This window comes from Xenopus laevis, chromosome 9_10L (assembly GCF_017654675.1).
Source record: "Xenopus laevis strain J_2021 chromosome 9_10L, Xenopus_laevis_v10.1, whole genome shotgun sequence".
NCBI lineage: Eukaryota > Metazoa > Chordata > Amphibia > Anura > Pipidae > Xenopus > Xenopus laevis.
In genome coordinates, this window is record NC_054387.1 from 48,033,275 (window position 1) to 48,058,057 (window position 24,783).

Below are 24,783 nucleotides of genomic sequence, written 5' to 3' on the forward strand. Positions count from 1 at the left end.
CTTGGTTTAACTCATATTCTCATGACTAGGTGAAAATAGGTGCGAAACGCGTAGGGTAGATGGAGATGCAGCTATATTTTTAATTTTTCTACAAATAAAATAATTTTTTAACTGAATTCCTTTGGTCCTGTGGATCCGTTTGAGTGCCGGTCAGCTCTGCTTCCATATCCTTTGCTGTACTGCTCCCTAAACTGGGGGTCTGGGGCTGGTGCACTGTTTGGTGAGTCACTTTACATTTCATTCTGGATTCTCTTCTAACTATTTCAAATGAACTCATATTCTCCCCATTCTACTAACTTTACCCAGAAAACTGTCATGAACTGTGGAGCCTCTTGTTTAACTTGGAATCCAGGTTTATATATTTGGTCCTGCACAATCCCTAGTGTATAGATATCGATTAGAATAGTTGGACCACTATACAAATACTAAATATTGTACAAAAGATTTTATCGGTATGAGATCCTTCAGCGGCTAGTCAACATCCAGTGTCAAATGTGGTACAGAGAAAAACCCCATTTTGCCTCGATCCTCTGGGATTCCTCCAGCCCAAACTCTGCCTACGCAACCTGGCACCTGTGATCTCTTATATAACTGATGACAGTAAAGTAAAATCTCTGTAACACACTGCAGAAATGTGTCTGTGCTATATAAACAACAGGAAATAAATGAATGATAATACCAGCAGTTTGGACAATGCTTTATAAGAGATCACAGAATTCTGATTTAGGCGTTTCAGTTGGGAGTGGGCCGCAAGATGTAGTATTCCTGGTTGGCCCCTGGAATCAAATTTGACTCTGTCCCTTTAAATGCTGCCTGCTCTGTTGCCAGGATAAGGAAAACAACCTATAGACATGAAAATATTGACTAAAGTCTCACCTTGCCTCATATGTGCCAGCCTCAAGCATTGTCACAATGTGGGAGATCTTCCCGAAATTGCAGGTAACTAGAGGACAGATTGCTGAGTCCAGAGGAAAGGAGATTTCGTCATCAGCATGGAAATTCATTTTTTATTATAATTGTTATAAAGGTATGCAATTCCCTAGCAAGAGAGGTGAAAATAAGAGGTCCATCGGGCGAACAAATTTGTCAGGAGGCCTTTCTAGTAAAGTTCTAAGCTGTTTTTCCTTTTCTTCTCAGGTTTTCCTTTCACTCTCAGATCTGGTTTCAATTCTTACCTTTAATAGCTTTGAAAATAAGGACTCGAAAAAGTTCCCTTGGCGAGTATGTGCAGACGTGCATGTGATTTTATCATCTTTTAAAGTGTTGATGGGTTTTTTTTTTTTGTTGTTGTTAATGCTAATGGAAATATTTTCTGTACCATGGGAGATGCAAAGCCTGCGTCACAAAGTTATTTAGGTTGAACAAACAGAGACTTTGTATTTGACATTTGAAAATATGTTAAGAAGCAATCTTATTAACCAACATTGGGATAATGAATAGGAGATGTCAGGAGAAGTGTGGCCTTGTTCAGAGTAACATGACACTATATGTAGGTCACCCTAATGCCCTTGGCACAAGACAATTTGTTGCATTTTGTCTGTCCTTTCTAAATACACAACATGGAGGTGATATATTCCTTTTGGCAAACTCAGCCCCGTGGCAATTCAACTACATGCAGGATCGGGCCCAAAATACACTTTGCACATAATAAATTACCAGCAACTTTGTATGGAACTTTGTTTATTGCAGCAGAAAAAACAACAAAAGCTTTCGGGGTGCACCCGAGGAAGGGGGTATCCCCCGAAAGCTTGTGCTGTTTTTTATGCTGCAATAAATGGATTGAAAAGACATTGGCCATAGTTGTGCTCCTTCCATACAAAGTCGCTGGATACTATTTGGTTTCTGAAGCAGCCTGGAAGTGTATGCATCCTTGAAAATCAAGTAAGTGGGGTGCTGAGGAATTTTGTATTGAACATAATAAATTAACCCCATTGTCTCACCTAAAACAAGCAGTATGTTCATGGTGTGTTTTAGCATCTACCCTTTATAAAAAAATAAATAAAAAACTTCACCAGAAATATAAGCAACTTTTTATTTAAAAACAACATTTCAAACAGTTGGGAAACAGATTAAATTGAGGCAGCAGCTAATTCTAGGCAGAAAAAAAGCAATATCTTTAACAGCTGAAGGGTTAAAAAGGCACAAGCCAATAGAAGACGGCCGAACACTGGCATCACAGTGATGACATCAGCACTTCTATTATGTTAAAACAGGACGTTTACCCTTCTTAAGGTGGCCATACACGGGCCGATTGTTACCAGGTCAACAATTTAGGGCCTTCATACACGGGCAGATATAAGCTGCTGACTAGATAGGGGCGAATTTATTTGCCAGGTGCGAATTTGCGGCGAATTTCCATGTTTCGCTGCCAGCGAATAAATTCGCCTGCGTCAAAATATATTTGACGCCAAAGATAATTGGGCATCAGAATTGTCAACATTTTTCGCCGTTTCGCGGGAAATGGAGAGAAATTCGCCTATCACTACTGCCGACAGATTGAGTCACCCAGTGTATGGGGCCCTCCGAAGGGCTTCCACGATCATTATCTGGCCAAAATAAGGCAGATGTCAATCGGGCAGGCTTCAGATCATGGACCTCATCGGTTCATTGATTCGGTCCCCAATCTGACCGCCTGTTTTCTCCCCGTTATGATCTGATTGTTGGACCCTAGGGCCCATGATCGAATCAGCATGATGTTGCCTACCTCAAGGTGGCCATATAGGGGAGAGATCCGCACATTTGGCGACCATCCTTATTGGCCTGTGTATGGGGCCCACCAACAGCCTGCCTAACAGATATTTGGGTGAAAATTGGTCAGGTATTAATCTGGAGAAAATCAGGTCTCCATAAAGCCCCTTGTAGATCTGGCTGTGTATGGCCCCCTTAGTAACCAGCAGCTGTCTCTTACCCTTTTTTGCTACATACAGATTACAGGACTCTTATCTTGCTTTAAGAGATACTGACACCAGAAAATAACCTTTTTTTTATATACATCAAAACTTTATCTTTGAATGCTATTTATAATTTTGCCATAAAAGTATTTGCCTGATGCTTTTACATTACCTTTCTTACCTCTCATGTTCCTCTATGAGGGGGCTGCCATATTTGCGCAGCAGGAGTCCATTAACATAAGAAATTCTTAACTGACAGACTGAGAAGGGACAGTCAGATTGGCAAAACAGTCAGGTTTAGGAACTTCAAGCAATAACTACTTACAAAAGTAGAACTATCAGCAAAAAACGATCAACATGACCGATATGTTTTAATGTCGATTAATATTTCGAAAAGAACATTTTTAGTGTCAGTATCACTTTAAGGATATTTAAAGGACATATTCACTGTTTCAGATTAAACTAATGTTTTTTTTTTATTATGCCCATGTACAAACTTTAAAGGGGCATTTAAGCTTTCTGTTATGCTTTAGATTGTTATAGAATTTCCTTTCTTACCAACTCTTCATTTGACCTTTTGAATTATCTGCCTACCTCTTTACATTTTTCTTATGCAGGTCATTGACCCCCGTCAACCAAAGAACTATCACTCGGGTTGCTTGGTTGCTAGTGAAAAATGGGACCCTAGCAACCAGAGAGTGAGCTGCTCAATAAAATACCAAATAACTCAAAGCCAAAAAAATTATAAACAGTTGCAGATTGTCTTAGAATCACTGTCTATATTAAATTAAATGTTTAAATAATTAGAAAAAAATCATTCTAAAATGATACCTCACCTGTAATTCTAAGGGAGAATAACAAATTTGCAATAAATCCCCCCTATCAAATTAAACATACAAATGTTACAAATAGTTACAGCTGCTAAAATCTGACTTGTAAAAAGTTTCCTCATGACATAGAAATACTACAGTCACAGTAAAAAGGTTATTCTGCATCTTCAATGACCAAAAGCAGTTCACATTGTATCAGTTAGTGCAAGTGTCTGTACAATGTACCCAAGTGCTTACACTCCAGTAAAGGCAATGCAGGGTGAGTTGTGATAGGTACAGCCTTAAATTTTCACCAGGCTGCATCCAGAAGTCTTTTTGCCGTAGAGAAACAATTTTAATGTCTATAAGGCCACTTAAAATATAAATGAATCATGGTTAAACAACTCAACCTCTCAGAGGGCCCCTCATAACCCAGTTGTTCAACTTGAGGCCATTTTTCCATCTGTAAGGGAACCACACATGTTGACATAATGGTCCAACCATGAAAAGTCCTGCCCACCCTCCCATTTCCAGTGTTCTAACAAGAGGTATTTTATCTTGTCGGATGCTCTGCACCACAGTTGCTATGGGGGCTGAAACACTATACGGAATGAACTTTCCTCATCTCTTGTACAATTTGATGATCCCTCTGTCATGCAGTCTGCCCCACAGCTGCATTTCCATAATCATGTCGTGATTGGCGTAGAATTCGAGGGGCACCTTCTGCCGCTCATAATAGTGGTCTGAATAGCGATTGTAATCTGGAGTGATGAAACCATAGGCGCTCACCTGGGGGGAGGAGAGAAAGGTATAAATTTGATGCATAACACCTGCATTGAAAGGCCAAATCATTGGTGGGTACTAATTTGTTAGGCACCCCCAATGAATATAATCACTAAACTTGGGATACTTGTCAGTAGAGCAACACCATCATTTAAAGAATACGTACAACAGCAAATATATTTTCACCCAAATCTCATCCTAGCTGATATTCAACCTGCTCTTTTAGGTACATCAAGGAAAGGAAACCCAAATCTCACCCTAACTAGCTTTCAGGCTTAGCCCCCCACCCAGGTCAACCAGCCCTACAGTTTCTGAGCCACTTGTCTATGTACCCATAGCTATTTTGTGGCATCACGTACATAGCCACTGGCCCATTTTGTCTCCCTCGTGTGGATGTCACTGTTAAATAATTGAGTTGGGGACTACCTTACCTGGTCACAGCTGTGCAGAGCAGTCAGTAGCATAAGTCCCCCAGTACTTGGCATATACAAGTTGGCGTACTCTGTGTTTAATAAGTCTGACTTCAAGAATCTAGTAGGGAGATATAAAGATTGTTTATGCCTTTATCGAGAATGCCATTACTATTATTAATAATAATGATGATAACAAGCATATCATTTCTGATTGGTTGAATTTGTTCCTGGAGTGAACGTGTGAGAGTAAAGGACAGCTTGTGAGCTGAGGTCACAGTGAGAGAAGCAACAAGGCAAACAGTCAAGACAAATGGTTTCTATATTTACCTATCCCTTGTATATATCAGGAAATCTGGGTGCAACATTTTGAACTTCTTGGAAGAAGGTTTGGGTCCAAAGTATTTAGAGGGTCTGAGAAGAGATTGTAAATAAATAAGGAGCCATTTTCCACAAAGATTAACAGAAAGACCATAATGCCATCTACTTACTTATCCCCTTTGTCATATCCACTGGGCACCTTGACTCCCAAGATTCCAGAGCGCAACATGACATAATCACGCAGGTCAGAGGGAATGAAGATGTATCGAAGATCCTGAAAGACAAACATGGATTGTCGAAGTCGTTAATTGAGAGTGGGATGCCAAACTGCACTAAGGACAGAAATCTGTCCCTACTACATCTAACCAGTACAGTGGCTATTTCCCTAACCAATCACTTTTGCTTATTTATGTCATAAAACATCATGCAGGAGCAAGAATAAGGGTGAGGTTACATAGTGACCAGTGCAGGAAGGATGTATGGGAGCAACTAATGGTGGTGGCAGTAGGTGAGGGCAATGAGTTGGATGTGATTGACCACAGTGCCTTAGGAGCCACCATAACTTGGCCTGGCACTGACATTATGAGATAAATGCCCAACAATGGACGTTCTGGATCAGTCCATATCTAGCCTATAGTCCTTAGGAGTGGGGGCAGACTGTGGAGCTAAGGGGGAAGAAAGTAGTGATGGACGAGCTTAAATGCTAAGTAGGGTACAATTTGTGGGAAATGTTAATTTGTTCTTTACAAAGGAAAGCTCAGTGTACGGGTTAATAAGTTTGAGATCTGAGTTCAACATTTACTTGCTGTGCAATATTTTTGGAACGATGCCTGATATAACACTGTTTTAATGCATGTAGCTTTAACCTTGTTATGGTCTAAAGCTGGCCATACATGTAAAGATCTGCTTGTTTGGTAAGGATCTTTCACTAATATGGCCTTTGGGCAAATGATCGGATCATAATTGCCGCTAGGCAGACAGTCAGAATAAGAACCATATGAATGTGCAGATGTGGTCCTCAACTCAACAGCGAAATCAAACATGCAATTGATATCTGGTCAATTTTTGGCCAAATATTGTTTGGGCCAATAAGCTGCCAACTTGGTCATAAAAAAAGTGTATGCAGCTTTTATCAGCCCATGTATGGCCACCTTAAGAGGGGTGCTAACCAAATGGCGTTTAAAAGGGGATTTAAGGTAAAAATTATGAAAAGAAGTACATAAGGATCCAAAATGTCAAGCTGTATTCTTTGTTTAGATTTTGATAACCAGAGCACCAGAGAATGTCAACAGAAGCAACTGGTACTTGACTTATTTTTGTTGTGATATGCAGCTCATATTCTTAGCAAGAGTCTCCCCTATAAAGCAGCACTCATAAAGACTCATACGGTATGTCTTTGAAAGCATCTCTACTATGTCTACATTTATTTTTTGCTAGCTACCAACCTATTGGTAGCTGGTATGTATGTACTTACCTCCCCTTTCGGCGTCTGGGTAAAGCCATACTCATTGTAAGATATCAGAGAATTCTTCATGGTGTTGACGGTGAAACCATAAAATGACGTCTTCGTGCCAACATCTTTCTCGAATCCCTTTATGACAGCCCCATTCAACCTTAAGAGAGCATAATACAGAGATTAGAGAAATAAGGTGTAAAAGGAGAACAGTGTATCAAACAGGGAGAAAGTATGTTTTTCTCCAGGAATAACATGTATCAGTGGATAAAACTTACAGTAAAGGAGAACAGGCTACAGAGAGATGTTCGGGAAAAGAAGAAAAAAGCACCCTAAACCTTTAGCAACTCTGAAACTGGTTCCCAGGCCTGGGTTTGCTGCATACATTTATCAAGATGTTGACATGGAAATGGGCTTGGCCTGTTGGACAATGTACAGTAAAGTGTGATGGCTATAATATTGGTATAGTGTGTAACGTTAGCCAATATGGCATCAGAGATGAGTCTGTAGCTGTGATATAGAGTTCTTAAAGGAATTGTTCAGTATAAAAATAAAAACGAAGTAAATAAGACTGTGGAAAATAAAAAATGTTTTCAATATAGTTAATGAGCCAAAAATGTAATCTATAAGGCTGACATGTCTAACATAATAACCAGGACACTACTTCCTGCTTTGCAGCTTTCTTGGTTTCCACTGATTGGTTACCAGGCAGTGACTAATCAGTGACTTGAGGGGGGGCACATGGGTCATAAGTGTTTTCTTTTGAATCTGACCTGTATGCTGAGGATCATTAGCAAACTCACTGAACTGTCCCATGTGTTTTCCCAAAAACTTGAATTTTTCGGGAAAACACAATTCAAATAACCCCCTAAGTGTTGGTTGGGGTGAAGAGTAAGGCAAGATGGTATCAAGGGAAGGTAATAAGTGTTGCATAGTAAGGAAAGTGGTACCAGGAGAAAGGACTCTCGGGTGTATATTATACCAGGATTGTCAAACCTGCAAGTTCCGGCTATTCTTGAACTACAAATCCCAGCAATCCAGATGTAGTAAATAGGCCGCTAAAAAGCTAAAGATTGTATTATATTGAATGGGTAAATTGTGTCTTTCATTTATGTAGTGCTCATCACTCTTTGTTGTAAAAACCAAGCCTCTTCCTTTTCATCACATTTCCCTTGAAGTACAGCAAAAGAAATAGAAGTATGTGATCACACACCCACAAGTGTACCGGGGGGGGAGGAGGAAAATGAAGGAAGTGGTGATCAGAGATGGGTTCTGCAGCAGTGACTAAAGTAGTGCCTTTCTACCCAGTTGAAAACAAAACAATGATAGGCAAAATTAAACACAGATTTATATTATTCTTGCTGGGCTTTCCTGTGCATTTATACCGTTGATTCTAGGTCTGCCTTAAAGGAACAGTAAAACCAAAACATTCAAGTGTTTTAAAGTAATAAAAAAATATCATGTGATGTTGCCCTGCACTGGTAAAACTGGTGTGTTTGCTTCTGAAACACTACTATAGTTCATATAAACAAGCTGCTGTGTAGCAAAATGGCACTGGTTAAATAGTGGATAACAGATAACATTATGTTCTACAGAGATTATTTATCTGCTGTGTAACCTGAGCCTTTTCTATTTTGAATGGCTGCCCCCATTGCTACACAGCAGCTTGTTTATATAAACAATAGTAGTGTTTCTGAAGCAAACACAGCAGTTTTACCAGTGCAGGCAAACACTGCATTATATTTTTATTACTTTAAAACACTTTCATTTTTTAATGCTACTTTTCCTTTAAATAAAGAGTCTTCTTATTGTCATTCTGTACATCTAAGGCACATTGTATATTATGTTCACTGCTGCTATCAGATAGAACAGTAGCAGACAAAAAAAACCCCCTCCCCTGTCAAGGTTCCTTAAGGTGGCCATAGACGGGCCGATAAAAGCTGCCGACAGACCAAGTCGGCAGCTTATTGGCCCGTGTATGGGGGCCCCCCGATGGGCTTCCCCGATCGAGATCTGGCCGAAAGTCGGCCAGATCTTGATCGGAAGGGACTAAAAATCCCGTCGGATCGCGGCCGCATCTGTTCGTTGATGCGGTCCTGCGATCTGACCACCCGTTAGGCATCGTTAGGATCCGATCATTGCGCCCTAGGGCCCACGATCGGATAAGCCCGATATTGCCCACCTCAAGGTGGGCATATCGGAGGGAGATCTGCTTGTTTGGCGACATCGCCAAACGAGCGGATCTCTCCATGTATGGCCACCTTTACTCATTTCTGTGCTCACCAGTTTGGTATGATCCTATTGTTTGGCTCTGGGAGCTTATGGACACCCATCAGAAGAGAACAACATCAACTGCTTATGCAGACCTTGCCCAACAGGATGACCCACGCACCACTAATCCCTTATTGATGAATCATTTGTTGACCTGCCTCTGCCACTTCTGGAAACTTAATTAACTAATAATCAGAAATTGTAAAGAGTCTTGCTGAGCTTTCACTAAGGGCACAGACAATCACAACTGTGTGTGGAATGCAAATATCACCTTTAAAGGAGAAGCTACACATATGTAAAGTTGTGTTAATTTATGTCCTGCTCTTTCTAATCACAGCCCCTTCTACAACAGGATTTAAGGAAAGATAAGTCTAAAACGAGGCTTGCTAAGATTGGTCCATCTGGTCCGAGCAGACAAACTATTCAGAGAGAGGTGGGGGGGGGTGGGAGAAGAATCTTGCATTCTCTGCCTCTGGCCGCCTAGTGAACTAAATCCCACAGCTACTTGGTACTTGCCATAAACACAATGTTATATTCAACCTTTTGCTCCATTCTTTTCTTGCTGTTGGAGGTCACGGTGTTTCAGCAGCACATAAACAGTGGTACAGCATGCCCCACGGGGGTTAGAAAGCTACACTGTTTTGCAGATTTAAAATTATACTGGCAATGATAAAAGGGCACTATACTACCATCTTTACTAATGTGATTTGTCCCCTGAGGGCAATTGCTTCTTTATAATCTAAGGGCAAAATACTGTAACTTTATCGCAGGACAGAAGCAGCAATTAAGCAGGTCCTATACCCTGAAATGAGAACATATTAATTGTGGTGTTGCCTTCCACTGATTAAGTTGTGTCCTTTAAAAACGATGATTACATCAGTAGGGTCTGTAACAAGTTTATATGAGTTGTCCCTTAAATCTAGATGTGTTTTGCCTTCACTGCCTACCTTATCGCATGTAACCAGGGCCAATATCAAGGGGGTACAGTGGGTGTTGTAGTCCCAGGCCCCAGGGAAGAGGGGGCCCTGAGATGGAAAGGTGTGATTTGTGGCTCACAAAGGGGGCATAACCTGTGGGGAGTGGGCAGGGTTTGAGTTTAATGGGTGACGATTGATGGAGTTTGGGCATAAGCACCAAACTGTGTGCAAGGGTGATTTTTTTTTTCCATTGGGGCCCAATTTACCCAGATGACTATTGTGCTAATAATGGGGACCCTAGGAAGGAGGGCATTATTAACTTATCAGTATAAGGTCCTAATATTGCTAACAGTGGCCCTGCATGTAACACATATAAACAGAATGAATAGTAAGAAGTGGCTGTTTATATCTAGGTGTTTTAACTTCCCTATTTCAATTATACTATGTTAAACATTCATTCAAGAGAGTAAGAACATAAGGGCCAACATAATGAGTGACAGGCAGTTTTTCCAATGCCTGGAAGGGAATATCCTGATTTAATTAGATACCTTAGTTTTCCTTCTTACCTGAATACATAATCATGCCCATCAATCTCTTTTCCCATTTTGGATCCGTTCAGGATGCCCCCATTCCCCACCACAGCACAGCGGATGCACTTTTGGGGGGCCTGCCTCTCGAACATGGCCCGGTGTAAAGAGTCATTGAGCAGCTTGAGCGTGGAGGCCACATCTGTAAAAACAAAGTAAAAATGTATAAAAAAGAATGGGTGTTATATGATTTCTAATCTTTATCCTTTTACCTGTCAACAACTAAGATTCTATGTTGACCGTCCAGGTGGATACAAGAATCTACATTCAGTTTAAATCAAGGGTAAAAGTGCTTTGCATAGATATTTGCTGTTGCCAGAGCAGCTGCTGCAGAGAAAGGGCTTATGTTACACCGTAAACCAGTTACTGGCATAAAGCAATACTAGCATATAAGGTTTTCCTTCTATTTCATTTTCCCATTTAATTTTCAGCTTTAAGACTTCCTTCTGATGATCTGAATCTGGCTTGATATATTAATATACACATGAAGTTGTAAGCGGAAGTGAAATGTTGTTAGTCACATTTAGCGGTTGTCTCTGAAACCACCTGCAGTAGTGTTTTTTAATAACTGATGAGCATCCTGAGCACTGGGTGTTTAGAGCAATGTCACAATCACCCACGTGCATGACTAGTGTACTGTGCAAAACACAAGGGTTGAGCTACAGGAGATGTGCTATAAATTGTACCATCTTCTGCAGCACTGAATGGGTTACCTTCACTCGGATGCCGAAGCTTTTGCTATTAATGTGGCCCGAGCAAATTAGGTCGCACATAGGAGCACTTGGCTCTCCTAAAAAGAGCGAGTCTCATTGTACCAGACACTTGATCTGCCGAGCAGTTAAACATTCTCTATTACACTGTTGTAAAGCCATTGTGCTTTAGAGGAGCAGTGGGAAGGGGCACAGTTAAGTCAACAGTGTGATTGGAACTTTCCAACTGGGGGTGTTAAATCTGTAACCATCCTGATGTTATTAACTCTCAGCATCCTTCTCTGACAGGCGCTGAAGTTTACAATGGATATTGGGCTGTAGGTTTATTTTTGTCTATTTGTTTTGAAGGGCAGAATAAAGAAGGCAGATCGTTGTGTGTGGTTGATAAAGAAAAAAAAAAGAATGTTTGGGTTTAAAGGATATATTTGTTATCTTCCATTTAGTGTTATATTGTATGCTAAGGGCAATTCTACCTTCCCGGGGAAGATCTTTCCAGCCGTAGGGAACTGGCCTCTTGCTCAGGGTTTGCCAGTTACTCTCTGTCAAGTGACTGTTCCACAACAGCAGCGGAACCTCAAAGTTAAAGAGTGTCTTGAAATAGGAATCATTCTTTACCCGGAGCTGTAGCGATGTTGGACAGGTGAGGGGTACCTGCTCCTTGATGGAAACAAGAATGGTAGATAAGTACGATGAATTATATTAGATTGGAGCAGGAAAAGGGGATTTGAACAGTGTAAACAGCAGGATGAGTAGCAAGATGATAAAAATATAAGAGACGATTTGTGGAAATAGACGTGATACAGAGAAAAGTGAGTGTATTATAAAAGTTATAAGACAAAGCATTTGGCAGGGAGAATGATAAATAGTGCAAAGTGATAAAAAAAAGTTTTACAAAAGGGCACAACAAGCAATGAAGTGTTAGCTCGAACACAAAGATGAAACGGCTCACGTGAAAGTAAGAAGGAGCATGAGAAGTTGAGTGAGTTGGAGGAGTGCAAGTGAAGAGGAGGAAGCATTGCAAGGGAAGAGGGCTAAATTGAAACAGGGCAAAAATGAGGTTACCTAAACCTAAATTATTTAGTAGAATGTAGTAAACTACGGCAGTTCAAAGGGAAGCAGAGTGAGCTAGTAGAGGTGCAGAGGACAGTGGATTCATTGGCAGTTCAAGTGAAGAGGAGTAAGCGGAAGTGGTGCAACTAAAGACAGCGTGAGTTTGAGCAGGTAAATTAGGAAGGTTGAGAGGCAGTAGATGAAGAGAAGAGGAAAGACAGTGCAGGCAGTGTAATTAAGACATAATGAGTAAAGTTGGGACCAATGGGGCAGTGTGAGGTAGAGTAGGGAAAGTAAAGCAAGGTAAAGGATACAGTGGAGGGCAAGACGTAAAGGGGAGAAGAAAATGGATGGAAAGTAGGAAGTAAAAAAGGGAAAAGAGAGAAAATAATAAGAAAAAATGTCAGATTGGAAAAGGGTCGCAGAAGAAATGAAAGGATGAGATGGTGAATCAAGCAGGTAATGAGAGAAATAATGCATCAATAGCACATGTATAGTATCTGGTGTGGGAGATGCAATTACCTTAGTTGGTCTCTGCACTCTCAAAGTCTGCTCCTGGTTCCTGAGTGAAAAACTGATATCACTTATCTGCATAGTTCTCAAATTCCCCACTGGAACTCCATCTTATTCATACGTAAGCTCAGAAACAGACATCCCATCAGCCCTTACCTTTTCTGTCCATGTGGAACAGCTGGGATCCACTCCAAGCCCTTACTTGGAAGGTCATAACCTACACTTTCCCGAGGGGTCCTGCATTGGGGAAAGAGAAGGTATATTATATAACTCATTTATATGCAATCCAACACTTCTCACAATCATTTCAGTGTCTGAAATATTTTATCTCCAGCTGGTCTAATTCTGAACTGTTTAGGCCATGTAATACTATGCCATGTGCCCAGTGCCCTTTTGATCAATCTGTTTTTTGATATAAAAACATTTTATCTAATCTCAGAGCTGACAATCAAACAATCCAGTAAACAATATGGCCTCTGTGCTGTGTATGAACGAAAGCAGTGCTAAGGGTGGGGGGTAGGGGTGTTGGCAAGACGCACAAGCCAAGCAAGAATTCAGAAGGGGACAGTAGGACACAGAGCTGTGACATTTGGAACCCGGGAGGAACGTGCAGAGGGTGAATTATGGCACCCATCTGTTTGGGATTCTGTTGCGCTATGTGCTTTTGAACTATGCAATGCCACTGAAAAGGGAAGGGGCGTTGGGGGGAATGGAGAGAGAGAGAGAGGGGAAGGAAAATAGAACTGAGAATGACACTACAAGATGTGCAAGCACACTATAAAGAAAGAGAAGTCTGCTAAAGAAATAAGGAACTCTGTGTTGGATTTAGCAAGACTTTCAAAAAAATATGGCATTTCCGAGCCAAAAAGAATTTCTAGCTGCTGCATAACGGACAAACCTGTCTGGCTGTCCATGTGGCAGTGAAAGAAGCACTTTGTTTCTACATCAATGTCTTCCAATAGCGCAATCCCTTCTTCACACATTGATACTACTCATAGTAATATAGTAAATTATGTTGAAAAAAGACACATGTCCATCAAGTTCAACCTTTTAACTTCATTTTAACCTGCCTAACTGCTAGTTGATTCAGGTTAACTTACCCAACATCTCATGGATTACTTAAGGAGCTGTTAGAGTCCTGCAATTGGTTGGATATTTGCAAAATGGCAGATACTTGGTGGCTAGCATGTAAGAATTGCAGATATGAGTATAGGTGCAGGAGAGCATGTCATGGGTTTCAAACTAGGCTATCTAGTTTGTGGAGTAGGCTTCTGTCTATCACACAGCAGTCAGTCAAAACCATAGCTAAGGGACCTCCAAATGCATTTGCTTACCCAAATTACTCCTTCTGTGTATGGCAAGCTTTGTGTTGTAGACCCCTTGGAATTGGCCCATTATAATGAAAGTGAGGGACATGGGCAAAATGTTCTCAGTTAGCCACTATTGTCATCATCACGGCCTTTATCCCCCCAACCACACTAACCAACACGTTTCATCTCTCACTTCCCCCTCCTCCATACAGACGTATTAATCACTAGTATGTTATGGAAAATCTCACTCGGCCTAACCTACAAATCATATCACTACTGCTGGCGGGGCTTGTAGCCATCTGTTTGTACTATCACTCTTATATCCTCTTCTTGATCTTCTATAATCTGCGTTTTGTCCAAAACATTTACTGAACCTAAACAGAATAAAGCTGGCTATACATACAACAGTAATATTGTACAGAATTAACGTCCATACAGATTATGGTAAGTGTATGGCGATTCTCCAATCCTTTTATGCTCTCAATCCATTTCAGCCCATGGGTCAGTTGGGTGGAGTGTGTACCCAGTTGGCCTGTGTATGGCTGGCTCAGTCACTGTCAAGTACAGCTTCCAATTTATTGAATGACAATTGATTTCAGACAGGGAAGGATGTTTTTGATTGAAGTGCACCATAGCAGTCACATTGCCTTGTATGCCCCAAACCTGAAGACTGATTACTTTTATCATTGATCAGGGCTGCTCAGGCTCATACCTGCAAAAGCTAGAGAGAGTGCACCCTGAAGCGCTGTCTGAAGCAATGCTGGCTAGCTGTAATTTTAATCATTATAGTGTGTGATTGTAGTCTGAAGGGGTGTGAAAGTTAGAGGCACCCCACTGGGTTGGGCGCAAAACACAAATATGTACTTGGGGCTGCCAAACATGCTGGCATATTATAAATACTGTGTAATAGTAATTATTCATTCATGGCTTGCCTTGTGTTACACCTGTATGTCTGTGAGCCCATGTTTACACAGAGTAAATAAATAATCATGCATATACACATAAATACAGGGGTGGGTATAGGTACATATCAGGAGTACCTTATCTATGCATGTGTTTTCTGTGTATATATTTACATTTCCCGGCTGTCAGCTGTTGGCAAACCATGAGCTACTGCCCTGTGGCAGGCGATTAACATATGGTCACCTTCACAGTACCACAGGGGTGTAATCAGACGAGAAACTCCCAGTGTTTGGTCTAATGAAAAAGTAGCTTTGGTTTTATGACTCAAAGAGAAGAACACATTGCAGTAAATAAAGTTACTGGGCCTTAAAGGGATACTGTCATGGGAAAAATTTTTTTTTCAAAATAAACCAGTTAATAGTGCTGCTCCAGCAGAATTCTGCACTGAAATCCATTTCTCAAAAGAGCCAACAGATTTTTTTATATTCAATTTTGAAATCTGACATGGGGCTAGACATATTGTCAATTTCCCAGCTGCCCAAAGTCATGTGACTTGTGTTCTGATAAACTTCAATCACTCTTTACTGCTGTACTGCAAGTTGGAGTGATATCACCCCCCTCCCTTATCCCCCCCTGCAGCCAAACAAAAGAACAATGGGAAGGTAACCAGATAACAGCTCCCTAACACAAGATAACAGCTGCCTGGTAGATCTAAGAACAAGACTCAATAGTAAAAACCCATGTCCCACTGAGGCACATTGAGTTACATTGAGAAGGAAAAACAGCAGCCTGCCAGAAAGCATTTCTCTCCTAAAGTGCAGGCACACGTCACATGACCAGGGGCAGCTGGGAAATTGACAAAATGTCTAGCCCCATGTCAGATTTCAAAATTGAATATAAAAAAATCTGTTTGCTCTTTTGAGAAATGGATTTCAGTGCAGAATTCTGCTGGAGCAGCACTATTAACTGATTCATTTTGAAAAAAAAATGTTTTTCCCATGACAGTATCCCTTTAAAGAGAAATCATCTTTGGGCCCCTTAAACATTAGAAATAAAACATTATATATTATACACTATATATTTATATATTGAAGCTGCATATTACTCAGTGTCCCACTGGGACTGTTTCTTCTATAGCTGTTCCCCTGATAAACTACAATACTAAATATACATATATTTATACATACCTTATATTAAAAAAATTCCCCAAAAAGGAATGTTCATCTTTAGATGCACTTTAAGAGGGTTATTTACTAAAATCCAAATTTATCTCATTTTTTAAATAAAAAAAAAATACACAACCAAACTCAATACCAGATTTTACCTTATTTATTACAGGTATGGGATCTGTTATCCAGAATGCTCAGGACCTGGGGTATTCCGGATAATGGATCTTTCCATAATTTGGGTCTTCATGCCTTAAGTCTACTATAAATTCATTTAAACATTAAATAAGCCCAATAGGCTGGTTTTGCTTCCAATAGGGATTAATTATATCTTAGTTGGGATCAAGTACAAGCTACTGTTTTATTATTACAGAGAAAAAGGAAATCATTTTTAAAAATTTGGATTATTTGGATAAAATGGAGTCTATGGGAGACAGCCATTCCGTAATTCGGAGCTTTCTGGATATCTGGTTTCCGGATAAGGGATCCTATACCTGTATTATTAAAAAAAGCTTGATTTAATCGTTTTAGGTAAAAACTCAATAAAATCGAGCGAAAACCCAAATCGTATGATTTTTCCAAAGCATTTTCCCTGAAAAGCCCACATTTTTTGGAATTTTGCCTGAAACGTCTGAAATGGTCAGATTTTTGGTCTAATTCCAGACCAAAAAACTTCAAAATAGGATAGGGACTTTTGCCATTGACTTGTACAAAACCTCTGCAGGTCTGAGATGGTGGATTTTCAGATTCTGGCTTTTCCTGCATCGAAAAAGTTTTCAAAAACAAAACCCGAAAAATTTAAGTTTTGCCCCAAAAAGCATGACAGGAGTTTAGTGAATAACCGTACAAAGAAGAAGGGCAGGCACTAGCAGAGACCAGTCTTCAAGGCAGGCGGTGAGGCTCACCGAGGTGATGAGGTTGTATCCTTGAATTCTACAATGAACTACTTTATGTTTTGACAAGCCTGCCTGGAAGACTGGTCTCTGCTAGTGCCTGCTCTTCTTCTTTGTATGGTGGTCCGCTCCCTAAGCTGAGGGTTCAGGGCGGTGCACCTGGACCTCCCTTCATAACTGGTGAGTTCTACAAACACCTAAGAATTGTTCTACTTTAGTTGCACATAAAACCTGTATACTGCCAAACAGAGCCTCCTGTTGGCTGCAAGTCCATATAGGTGCTACAAATACCCAATCACAGCCCTTATTTCGAATCCCCGGGAACTTTTTGCATGCTTGTGTTGCTCTCCAACATTATATTATACTTAAGTGTGGCTCATGGGTAAAAAAGGTTGGGGACCCCTTTCTTAGGGAAAGGATTCACTGTGCACTCCAGCTCCTTGAGGGCACATTTATTAGATATTTCCCCCAACCCAACCAATATAAAGGGATTAGGTTCATAACATACAGAACATACTTTTTATATATATATATATATATATATATATATATATATATATATATATATATATATATAGTTTTTATTTAATTTTTTACATAATAAAGTATGTTTTTATTATGCAGTTTCATACTTATTGATAACAATGAGAATAAATCCTCAACATTTTTTCAACAATATAAATAACAGTTTGAAAAATTCAGCTCAAAATTTTGTATCGGACCCTATGTAGGGATTAATGGGTATGTAGCCAATAATCTATTCATTTGATGACTCCTGTGAACCTACATTTTTAATGATTCCTCACCCCAGAAACAACTCCATAGTCTATTGACCCCTGCCACCAACTACCTCCCCTACACCAGCTAAAATGCAGTGCTCAATACGGACCTTCCAACTTTGTTTACAATACCCCACTACCATTATCATGCTCCGTATAGCATTTCTCGATCGGACTATTCCATTGGACACAATTGTGATTGATTGAGCTAAATGGAGTTCCTTAGAGCTTAGAGATGCTGCCATAGGGCAAAATATTTAAACTTGAAAAAAATGTTTTGTGTCCCAGAAAAAAATGTAACGTTATAGCACAACGGCACAATTAAGGACACCATAAGAATGTAAAATATTAGTTTCAGTTAATACATTGACCTTATGCTGTACATGTTAAAATGTTTCCTTTGAAGTAGACGTCCTAGTTTTCCTGGCTTCCCAGAGGTCTCATACAGAAACTAGCTCAGCACATGCAACTTGAGCCATACCAGCAGGAGGGCCACCAGTAGCCAAGCCCTGTTATATCCTTCAGAGAATGTCTCAGTACTGAACCAAGAGCAGCACATTAAAACTAATGTCCCCACCCTGTGTCTCATTATGGGTAGATGTGACAATATGGCCCTAGTGAGAATACAGGGAATAACTTTGGACCTGTAATAAGCCTCCTTCCCTAGAATATTTTAGGAAATAATGCCCAGCCTGGCTCCCATGATGACAGCAGGGTTTTGTTCAGCATAGTAAGGACACATTTCTTTTCTTTGGAACAAATAATCACCCAAGATCCCAATTATATGTGAAAGCTGCAACGGGGCCTGTCAGCCGAGCTCCAAAAATAACCCATTGCTGTAATACTCTGCTGCAAGTTTCAGCTTGTATTCAAACAAAAGAGCAAATGCTCTGAGCTGCTCCACATTCCGGGGACTGTTGTGACCAAGCCACATTGCTGTTAGTCTGTAATACACTTAAAAGAAAAGCAGGTGAAAAGTCATCTCCATTAAGTCATCTCCATTATAGTCACCCCATGTCCTTTCCTGTCTGCTCCCCTCAATACACTACTCTCATGCCTGTCCTTTATTAGCCACATCCAATACAATTCACTGTAACTCCATCGCCTCCTCTTACTCTGTTCACCTTCCTCTCCTTGTTTTGTTCTTCTTCCTATTTGCTTCCTTGAATTCTGCTCCATCCACACACTCTGCTTCTTTCATCTTTTGCTTCTCATTCACTTTTGAACTTGTCTCAAACCAACTTTTCTCTTTCATGGTCCACTACCTACCACTCGTTTCTGCTCATTTCCACGTTATATTTCTCCCTTGGTTACTTTCACCTTTCTGCTTCACTCCCAGTCTGCCATCCTATTAGCTCCTCTACCTTATTTCACTTATTCGTTGCTGTTCTCTACTTCATTCCTATTCCATTTCATATTCTCAGCTACCTCTTTTTTTCACACTCCTTGTCTTATTTCTTCTCAAGCCTGTAAAGCTGTTGCCTTTTACTGTATACGTCTCCTTTTTGCCTCACCCATTTGTTCATCCCTTCCTCTCTGCAGCCTCATTACTTCTAATTCCATTAATCCCATTTTGTTCCATTGCTATGCAACTCATGTCTAATCTATTACATTACCTCTCATATCTCCCTTTATATGTCCTTTTAGCTCCACTCTGTCAGTTTTTCTCTAATTTATTTTAGTTTCTTTCCCCTACCACTAGCCTGCTTTCACTTTCACCCCCAATCTCCCATCCCTACAACGCTCACTGCTACTAGTATTCTTACCCATGCATTACCTTTCATGTTTAACCTTTATACCACTTGAGCTTTCTGCTTCATTGCCACATTTTCACAATTTAAGCTCCACTCTCTCAGCCTTTGTTACCCACTGTATGTCTTATTTGTCAAGCTCTTCTCCTTTCTGTTCCACTCCTATTCATCCATTTCTTTAACTGTTATTTTTCTTTAATATGAATTGCTTCTTTCGCAATCCTATTGCTATTTATCTCTTCAGCTCCACTGCCAAATACTTTTTTTAATCCCCTATCAAGTACTCACAGGCTAATTCCACACAAGGCTAATATCTGCTTGCATCCACTCTCCTGTGCTTGCACCCAGAAGTACTGCACTGACCTGGGTGCAGACACACGGAGTGGATTTCGGCACCAAAACGCTTGAGTATGCATTTTCTCAACAAAATCCATTCCGTGTGTCTGCACCCAGGCAGATGCTGTACCTCTAGGTGCAGACACAAGGGAGCAATGATGTGAGCGGAGGGGCTGTTTTCCACCCTACACTTATTTGCCTGGGTCATATAATCAGCTGGCATCTGCTACATTGTTTCAGGACCAGACAGCCAGACAGAGGCTGCTTTCAACATTGACAATATTTAATTAATAAAGACACAACTTTAGTTTGTAAGGCAATCGTGTAGTTCGCATGATAAAAGAAGATTATAACTGCGCTGAAAGAATCAGAGCAACATACAATTAAAAATAACAAAGGAACAATACATTGTAAAATGTTGGTTTCCTTTGGAGAATATGTGATATGGAAACTTGAACCCATAAAAGTACAATAAAGAAAGATCCCATGGAGCAGGGCTGTACAACTAAATGCACAGGGGCTAGACATGTCAGTGTTATTTTTATGGTCCCTGCCTACCTATAATCTGCAAACACCCCTGTGTATGAGATCAACATATTATTCAACCCAGCCCCCTGTGTATGATATCAACATTGTATTTAATCCAGCACATAACCATGTTGTAAATCATCTAACTGCTACACTGGAAGAGTTGGACAGGACTGACATAAGGGATGAGGGTGTGGTGGCACATTTGCTTTCAAAAAACATTTAGATGTCTTCTTGGATAAGCAAAATATCCAGGGCTACAACAGTAACGATTTAATCCAGGAATAATTCTTACTACTGACTACCGGAGCCAGGAAATCACCATTTACTCACTTGACGAATAGAAGGAAACGGCTGCAGGCAGTGATGGGTTTAGAGCAGAGCAATTCTCTGGGGCAGACTAGAGTGCTAATGCATGTTAGCATACACTTCCCATGACTCTCTGCAGAACATTCAAGGTAAATGAGGGGGGAATACATATCATTGTGAATATACAAGAAAGAGTTGAAGGTACCCCATTGTGCGTCTGATTTCTTGCAAGCTGGTAACATATTCATGTATCTGGTTATTTAAAGTCAGACAAAACCAATTACTTCAACATGTTACCTAGTGGAGGATTGGTGAGCAGCGTCTAGATCCTAGTCAGCCCAGAAATGTATGTAAGCAGAGTGGGAGTAATACAGGCCTGGACTGGAAATCAAAATAGGCCCTGCCATTCCAAGTACACAGAGGCCCAAACAGCCCAAACAGCCCCCTACCAGCCGTAACTTTCTATGGAACCATACAGCAGCCCCTCTGGCATTTGCCAGAACCCACAGATTGCCAGTCCGGGCCTGGAGTAATATGTAAATGTATGCTAATGCTCTTCACTAGATTACATATCTAATTGGTCTCTCCCTTTAATAATGTGGCCATAGGTATGCTAGTTTTTTAAAACAGAGCATTCTGTCAAAGTGGGACAGGTCCATACCTGATCTCCATTGTAAGCAGCAGTCCTGTCCTGCTTTATGGCTGAGATTCTAGCTATATTTATAACAGAGCATTCTGTCACAGTGACACAGATCCTATCTGATATGATACCCATTGTAAACAGCAGTCCTGTCCTGCTTTATGGCTGAGATTCTAGCTATCTTTATAACAGAGCATTCTGTCACAGTGGCACTGAGCGTATCTGATCTCCATTGTAAGCAGCAGTCCTGTCCTGCTTTATGGCTGAGATTCTAGCTATCTTTATAACAGAATGTTCTGTCACAGTCTCCACTTTAGGCAGCAATACTGCCCTACTTTACAGCTGAGGTTATACTAACCATGATAACTAAACATGTATTTATAACATTGGCATATAAAAGTGTTTTTATTGCTTCCACTACTGTACACTACAGAGGGTTTGCAGAAGATTCATAGTAAAGTGGTTGTCATAAAAGAGCTTATAATGTGGAGGCAGTAAACTCAATCACAACTGCAAAACTATAATAATTTTAATAAGGGTAGATTTATAATGATAGCCAGGTCTGGGCTGCTATTGGTTTCTTACAGCAGCCCCACTAATGTTCACCAGAATCTATAGAATGCCAGTATGGGCCAGATGGTAGTGTCCCATTAAATGACATAGCAGCAGACAAATGTTACTGGCAGATGGACATTGGACAGTGAGATAGCAGAGATGCAGTAGGTGTGGCACATGTATGAGGCAGCAGCAGACAAGCCTCACTTAAAGGAGAATTCAACCTATCCTGAAAAAAACCTGTACCCCCCACCCCAGGTAGACCCCCTTCCCTCCATACTCCAGAGGGAGACCTAGATCAGCACTGGCATCATGAGTACTGGGCACAAGTGATAGATTCCAAGAGGCATTTGAATGAGTGGCACAAAAAAAGGAGGCACAGGTGGGTCAGTGGGGTCTTTGGGCACATATGAACTAGTCACAGAGAAGAAGATGCACAGGTGAGGTGGTGGCAGCAATTAAGCACCAGTGAAAACAGCAGAGAAAATATCCAGGTGAGGCATTGGCAGGGATATGGCAGCAAAGACAAGGGTAGTGGTAGTTAAATGGCACATGTGTGAGAATACATAAAGGCCCCCATACACAGGCAGATCAAGTCGGCAGCTTATTCAAGTGGCTTCCCTGATCAATATCTGGCTGAAAGTCGGCCAGGTATTGATCGGGCAGGTTTAAAAATCCAGTTGGATCGAGGACCACATTGGTTTGTTGATGCAGTCCTGAATCCAACCGCCTTTATTCTCAGTGTTTTTATTTGATCATTGGGTCCACGAATGGATCAGCCAGATATCACCCACCTCAAGGTCACCAAACGAGAGGATCTCCAAATGTATGGCCAGCTTAAGTGGCACAGGTGGGCACAGTGACAGAAGTAAGTCAAAGGTAAGAAATCAGACTTAAAATGGGACATATTGTTACTTCTCTTTCCTAGAACATCTTTAGCACCAGTTCCCATAAATAGGCAATCTCTTCACTTCATCCCTCTCTTTTGCCACTGATGGTAACAAGCACCCAGGTTAACAAGCAGCCCAGCTGGAGCAGTTCCAAGAGGACATGGGGAGCAAACAGATACCTGGCAGATCTGAGGACAGAGGCAGTTAAGTGGCATAGTTACGGGCAAAGCCCAACAGAGAACTGGCACATGGGAAGGGCTTTGGCAAACAGATTGCACAAATGAGGGAACAATAGGGGCATGACTAAAGCTGGCCATAGACACAAAGATCTGATCGTACGAATCGAGGATTCATACGATTTTCGGACCGTGTGTGGAGAGTCCCGACATTTTTCGTCCGGCGGAGATCGGTCGTTTGGTCGATCGGACAGGTTAAAAGATTTCTGTCGACTGCTGATAATATCTCTGCATGTATTGCCGATCGTCCGATTTTCAGTGGGAGACTGTCACTAGCTTTGGTCAGACATAACTTTCGTACAAATTTGCTGTCAGGGGCAGAACATCGGCTGATCTGTTCTTATCTACTTTCATTGATCGGAATGGTTAGTGGCAGGTCGGGAGATGGGAAAGCCCAATCGTACGATGATTTGTACGATCGGATCTTTGCGTCTATGGCCAGCTTCAAGCATAAGCAGACCCCGCAGCTGCAGGGATGGGACAAGAATATAGAGAGACACTGGGCACTAAAAAATAAGCAATTTCTATATTTTAAAAGTAAAAAGGTCCAGTCTATATGGTATTTGCTGTCATATTGATTTTGATTGTTTATTGTGAATATCAAATAAAATATTTTAAACATAAAAGTAAAAAGGTCAGTTCCGGAAGATCTGAGGGCCCTAAATTGAATTTGCTGTGAGGCAAACTGGCATAGTAAGGTTAAGGGCACACGCTACGATTCTGGGAAATTTAGTCGCCTGCGACAAATCGCCTCTTCTTCTGACAACTAATCTCCTGAAAAGCCTGTTGGCTAGAATGTAAATCGCTGGTGGGATGGCACTCAGATCCCTTCGTTTTCCGAAATCGCCCAAATTTTCCCGTGAGGCAACAAAGCGTTCCGAGTGCCATTCCGCCAGTGATTTACATGGCGTGAAGGCAGTTCGGGGAGATTACTCGCCCGAAGAAGAAACGATTTGTCGCTGGGCAAAAAATCTTCCAAAATAGCAGCGTGTCTCTGCGCTTACTCATGGGGTTGATTAGTTTAGGGGGACAGTTTAGGGGGGACACTGGCACAATGTAAGTGAAAAGAAGGGGAAACCTGCACAAACCAGGTTTGCCATCCCTGGCAAGGAAGTGGGTATGCCAGGGGTTGCAAATCCCCTCCAAACTGTCCTCTTTATAAACTAATCACCCTCCACATATGCAGTTGTCACCATGATACTGACCACAAGGGATACATACCCTGGTACCAGGTGGAGAGGGAGACCTAGATCAGCACTGGCATCATGAGTACTGGGCACAAGTGAGTAGGGAACTCCTTGGTGTAGGGACCCCAGTGTTAAACTACAGAAGTTTTTCAGAATCTATTGAACGTATGTGAATCATTAACCCCCAACCCACCCTGGCAACAAAGTGCACTCCTCTTCCCCATGCCCCCCCCCCTTACCTGCCGGCGCTGAGTAGCGAGCTATAGTAGTGCCCATAGAACAGGGAACACAGAGTCAGGGCGCCGATCACGATCCCCACAGTCCTCAGCCAACGGGGGCGCATTGATGGATACGGGGCTGTGTGCTGGGAACACCGGGATCAGGCTTTCCAAATCAGTTCCAGTAAGAAGCTCCTTCCTTTCCGCTGTGTCTCGGTTTCAACCCTCTCTTGGCTGTTGGGGGCAGGTGTGCAGCCCCTTGTTGTGCATATGAAAGTACCACCACGCCTAGCTCTGTACTCCAGTGAAAAGAGCCAAAGATCACAGGCAGAGCTTACTTGCTACTAAATGCCATCCGCTCTGACTG

At 41.3% G+C, this 24,783-nt stretch overlaps 1 protein-coding gene across 4 annotated transcripts; it reads right to left on the reverse strand.

Moving 5' to 3' along the window:
• Nucleotides 1–2,018: 2,018 nt before the first annotated feature.
• On the reverse strand, nucleotides 2,019–24,783 carry st6galnac2.L (ST6 (alpha-N-acetyl-neuraminyl-2,3-beta-galactosyl-1,3)-N-acetylgalactosaminide alpha-2,6-sialyltransferase 2 L homeolog). 4 transcript variants are annotated; one of them, XM_018235378.2, is made up of 10 exons: nucleotides 24,438–24,783; nucleotides 12,872–12,952; nucleotides 12,725–12,764; nucleotides 11,626–11,803; nucleotides 10,422–10,584; nucleotides 6,689–6,827; nucleotides 5,385–5,488; nucleotides 5,224–5,307; nucleotides 4,915–5,014; nucleotides 2,019–4,489 (listed from the first exon to the last, which is right to left on the reverse strand). In XM_018235378.2, the coding sequence occupies exons 1-10, from the start codon at nucleotides 24,539–24,541 to the stop codon at nucleotides 4,322–4,324; spliced, it is 1,161 nt and encodes a 386-aa protein (XP_018090867.1). In that variant the 5' UTR covers nucleotides 24,542–24,783; the 3' UTR covers nucleotides 2,019–4,321. The 4 variants fall into 4 exon arrangements, with proteins under 4 accessions (XP_018090867.1, XP_018090864.1, XP_018090862.1 ...); XM_018235375.2 differs by having other exon boundaries at nucleotides 12,725–12,776; XM_018235373.2 differs by having other exon boundaries at nucleotides 11,626–11,809; nucleotides 12,725–12,776.

Coding starts and splice junctions, on each gene's coding strand:
- st6galnac2.L (XM_018235373.2), bottom strand. CDS start 24,541: ATGCGCCCCCGTTGGCTGAGGACTGTGGGGATCGTGATCGGCGCCCTG. Junction 12,953..24,437: donor TCGCTACTCAGCGCCGGCAG/GTAAGGGGGGGG, acceptor TCCCCAATGCAG/GACCCCTCGGGAAAGTGTAG. Junction 4,490..4,914: donor CTCTGCACAGCTGTGACCAG/GTAAGGTAGTCC, acceptor TCCTCCCCCCAG/GTGAGCGCCTATGGTTTCAT.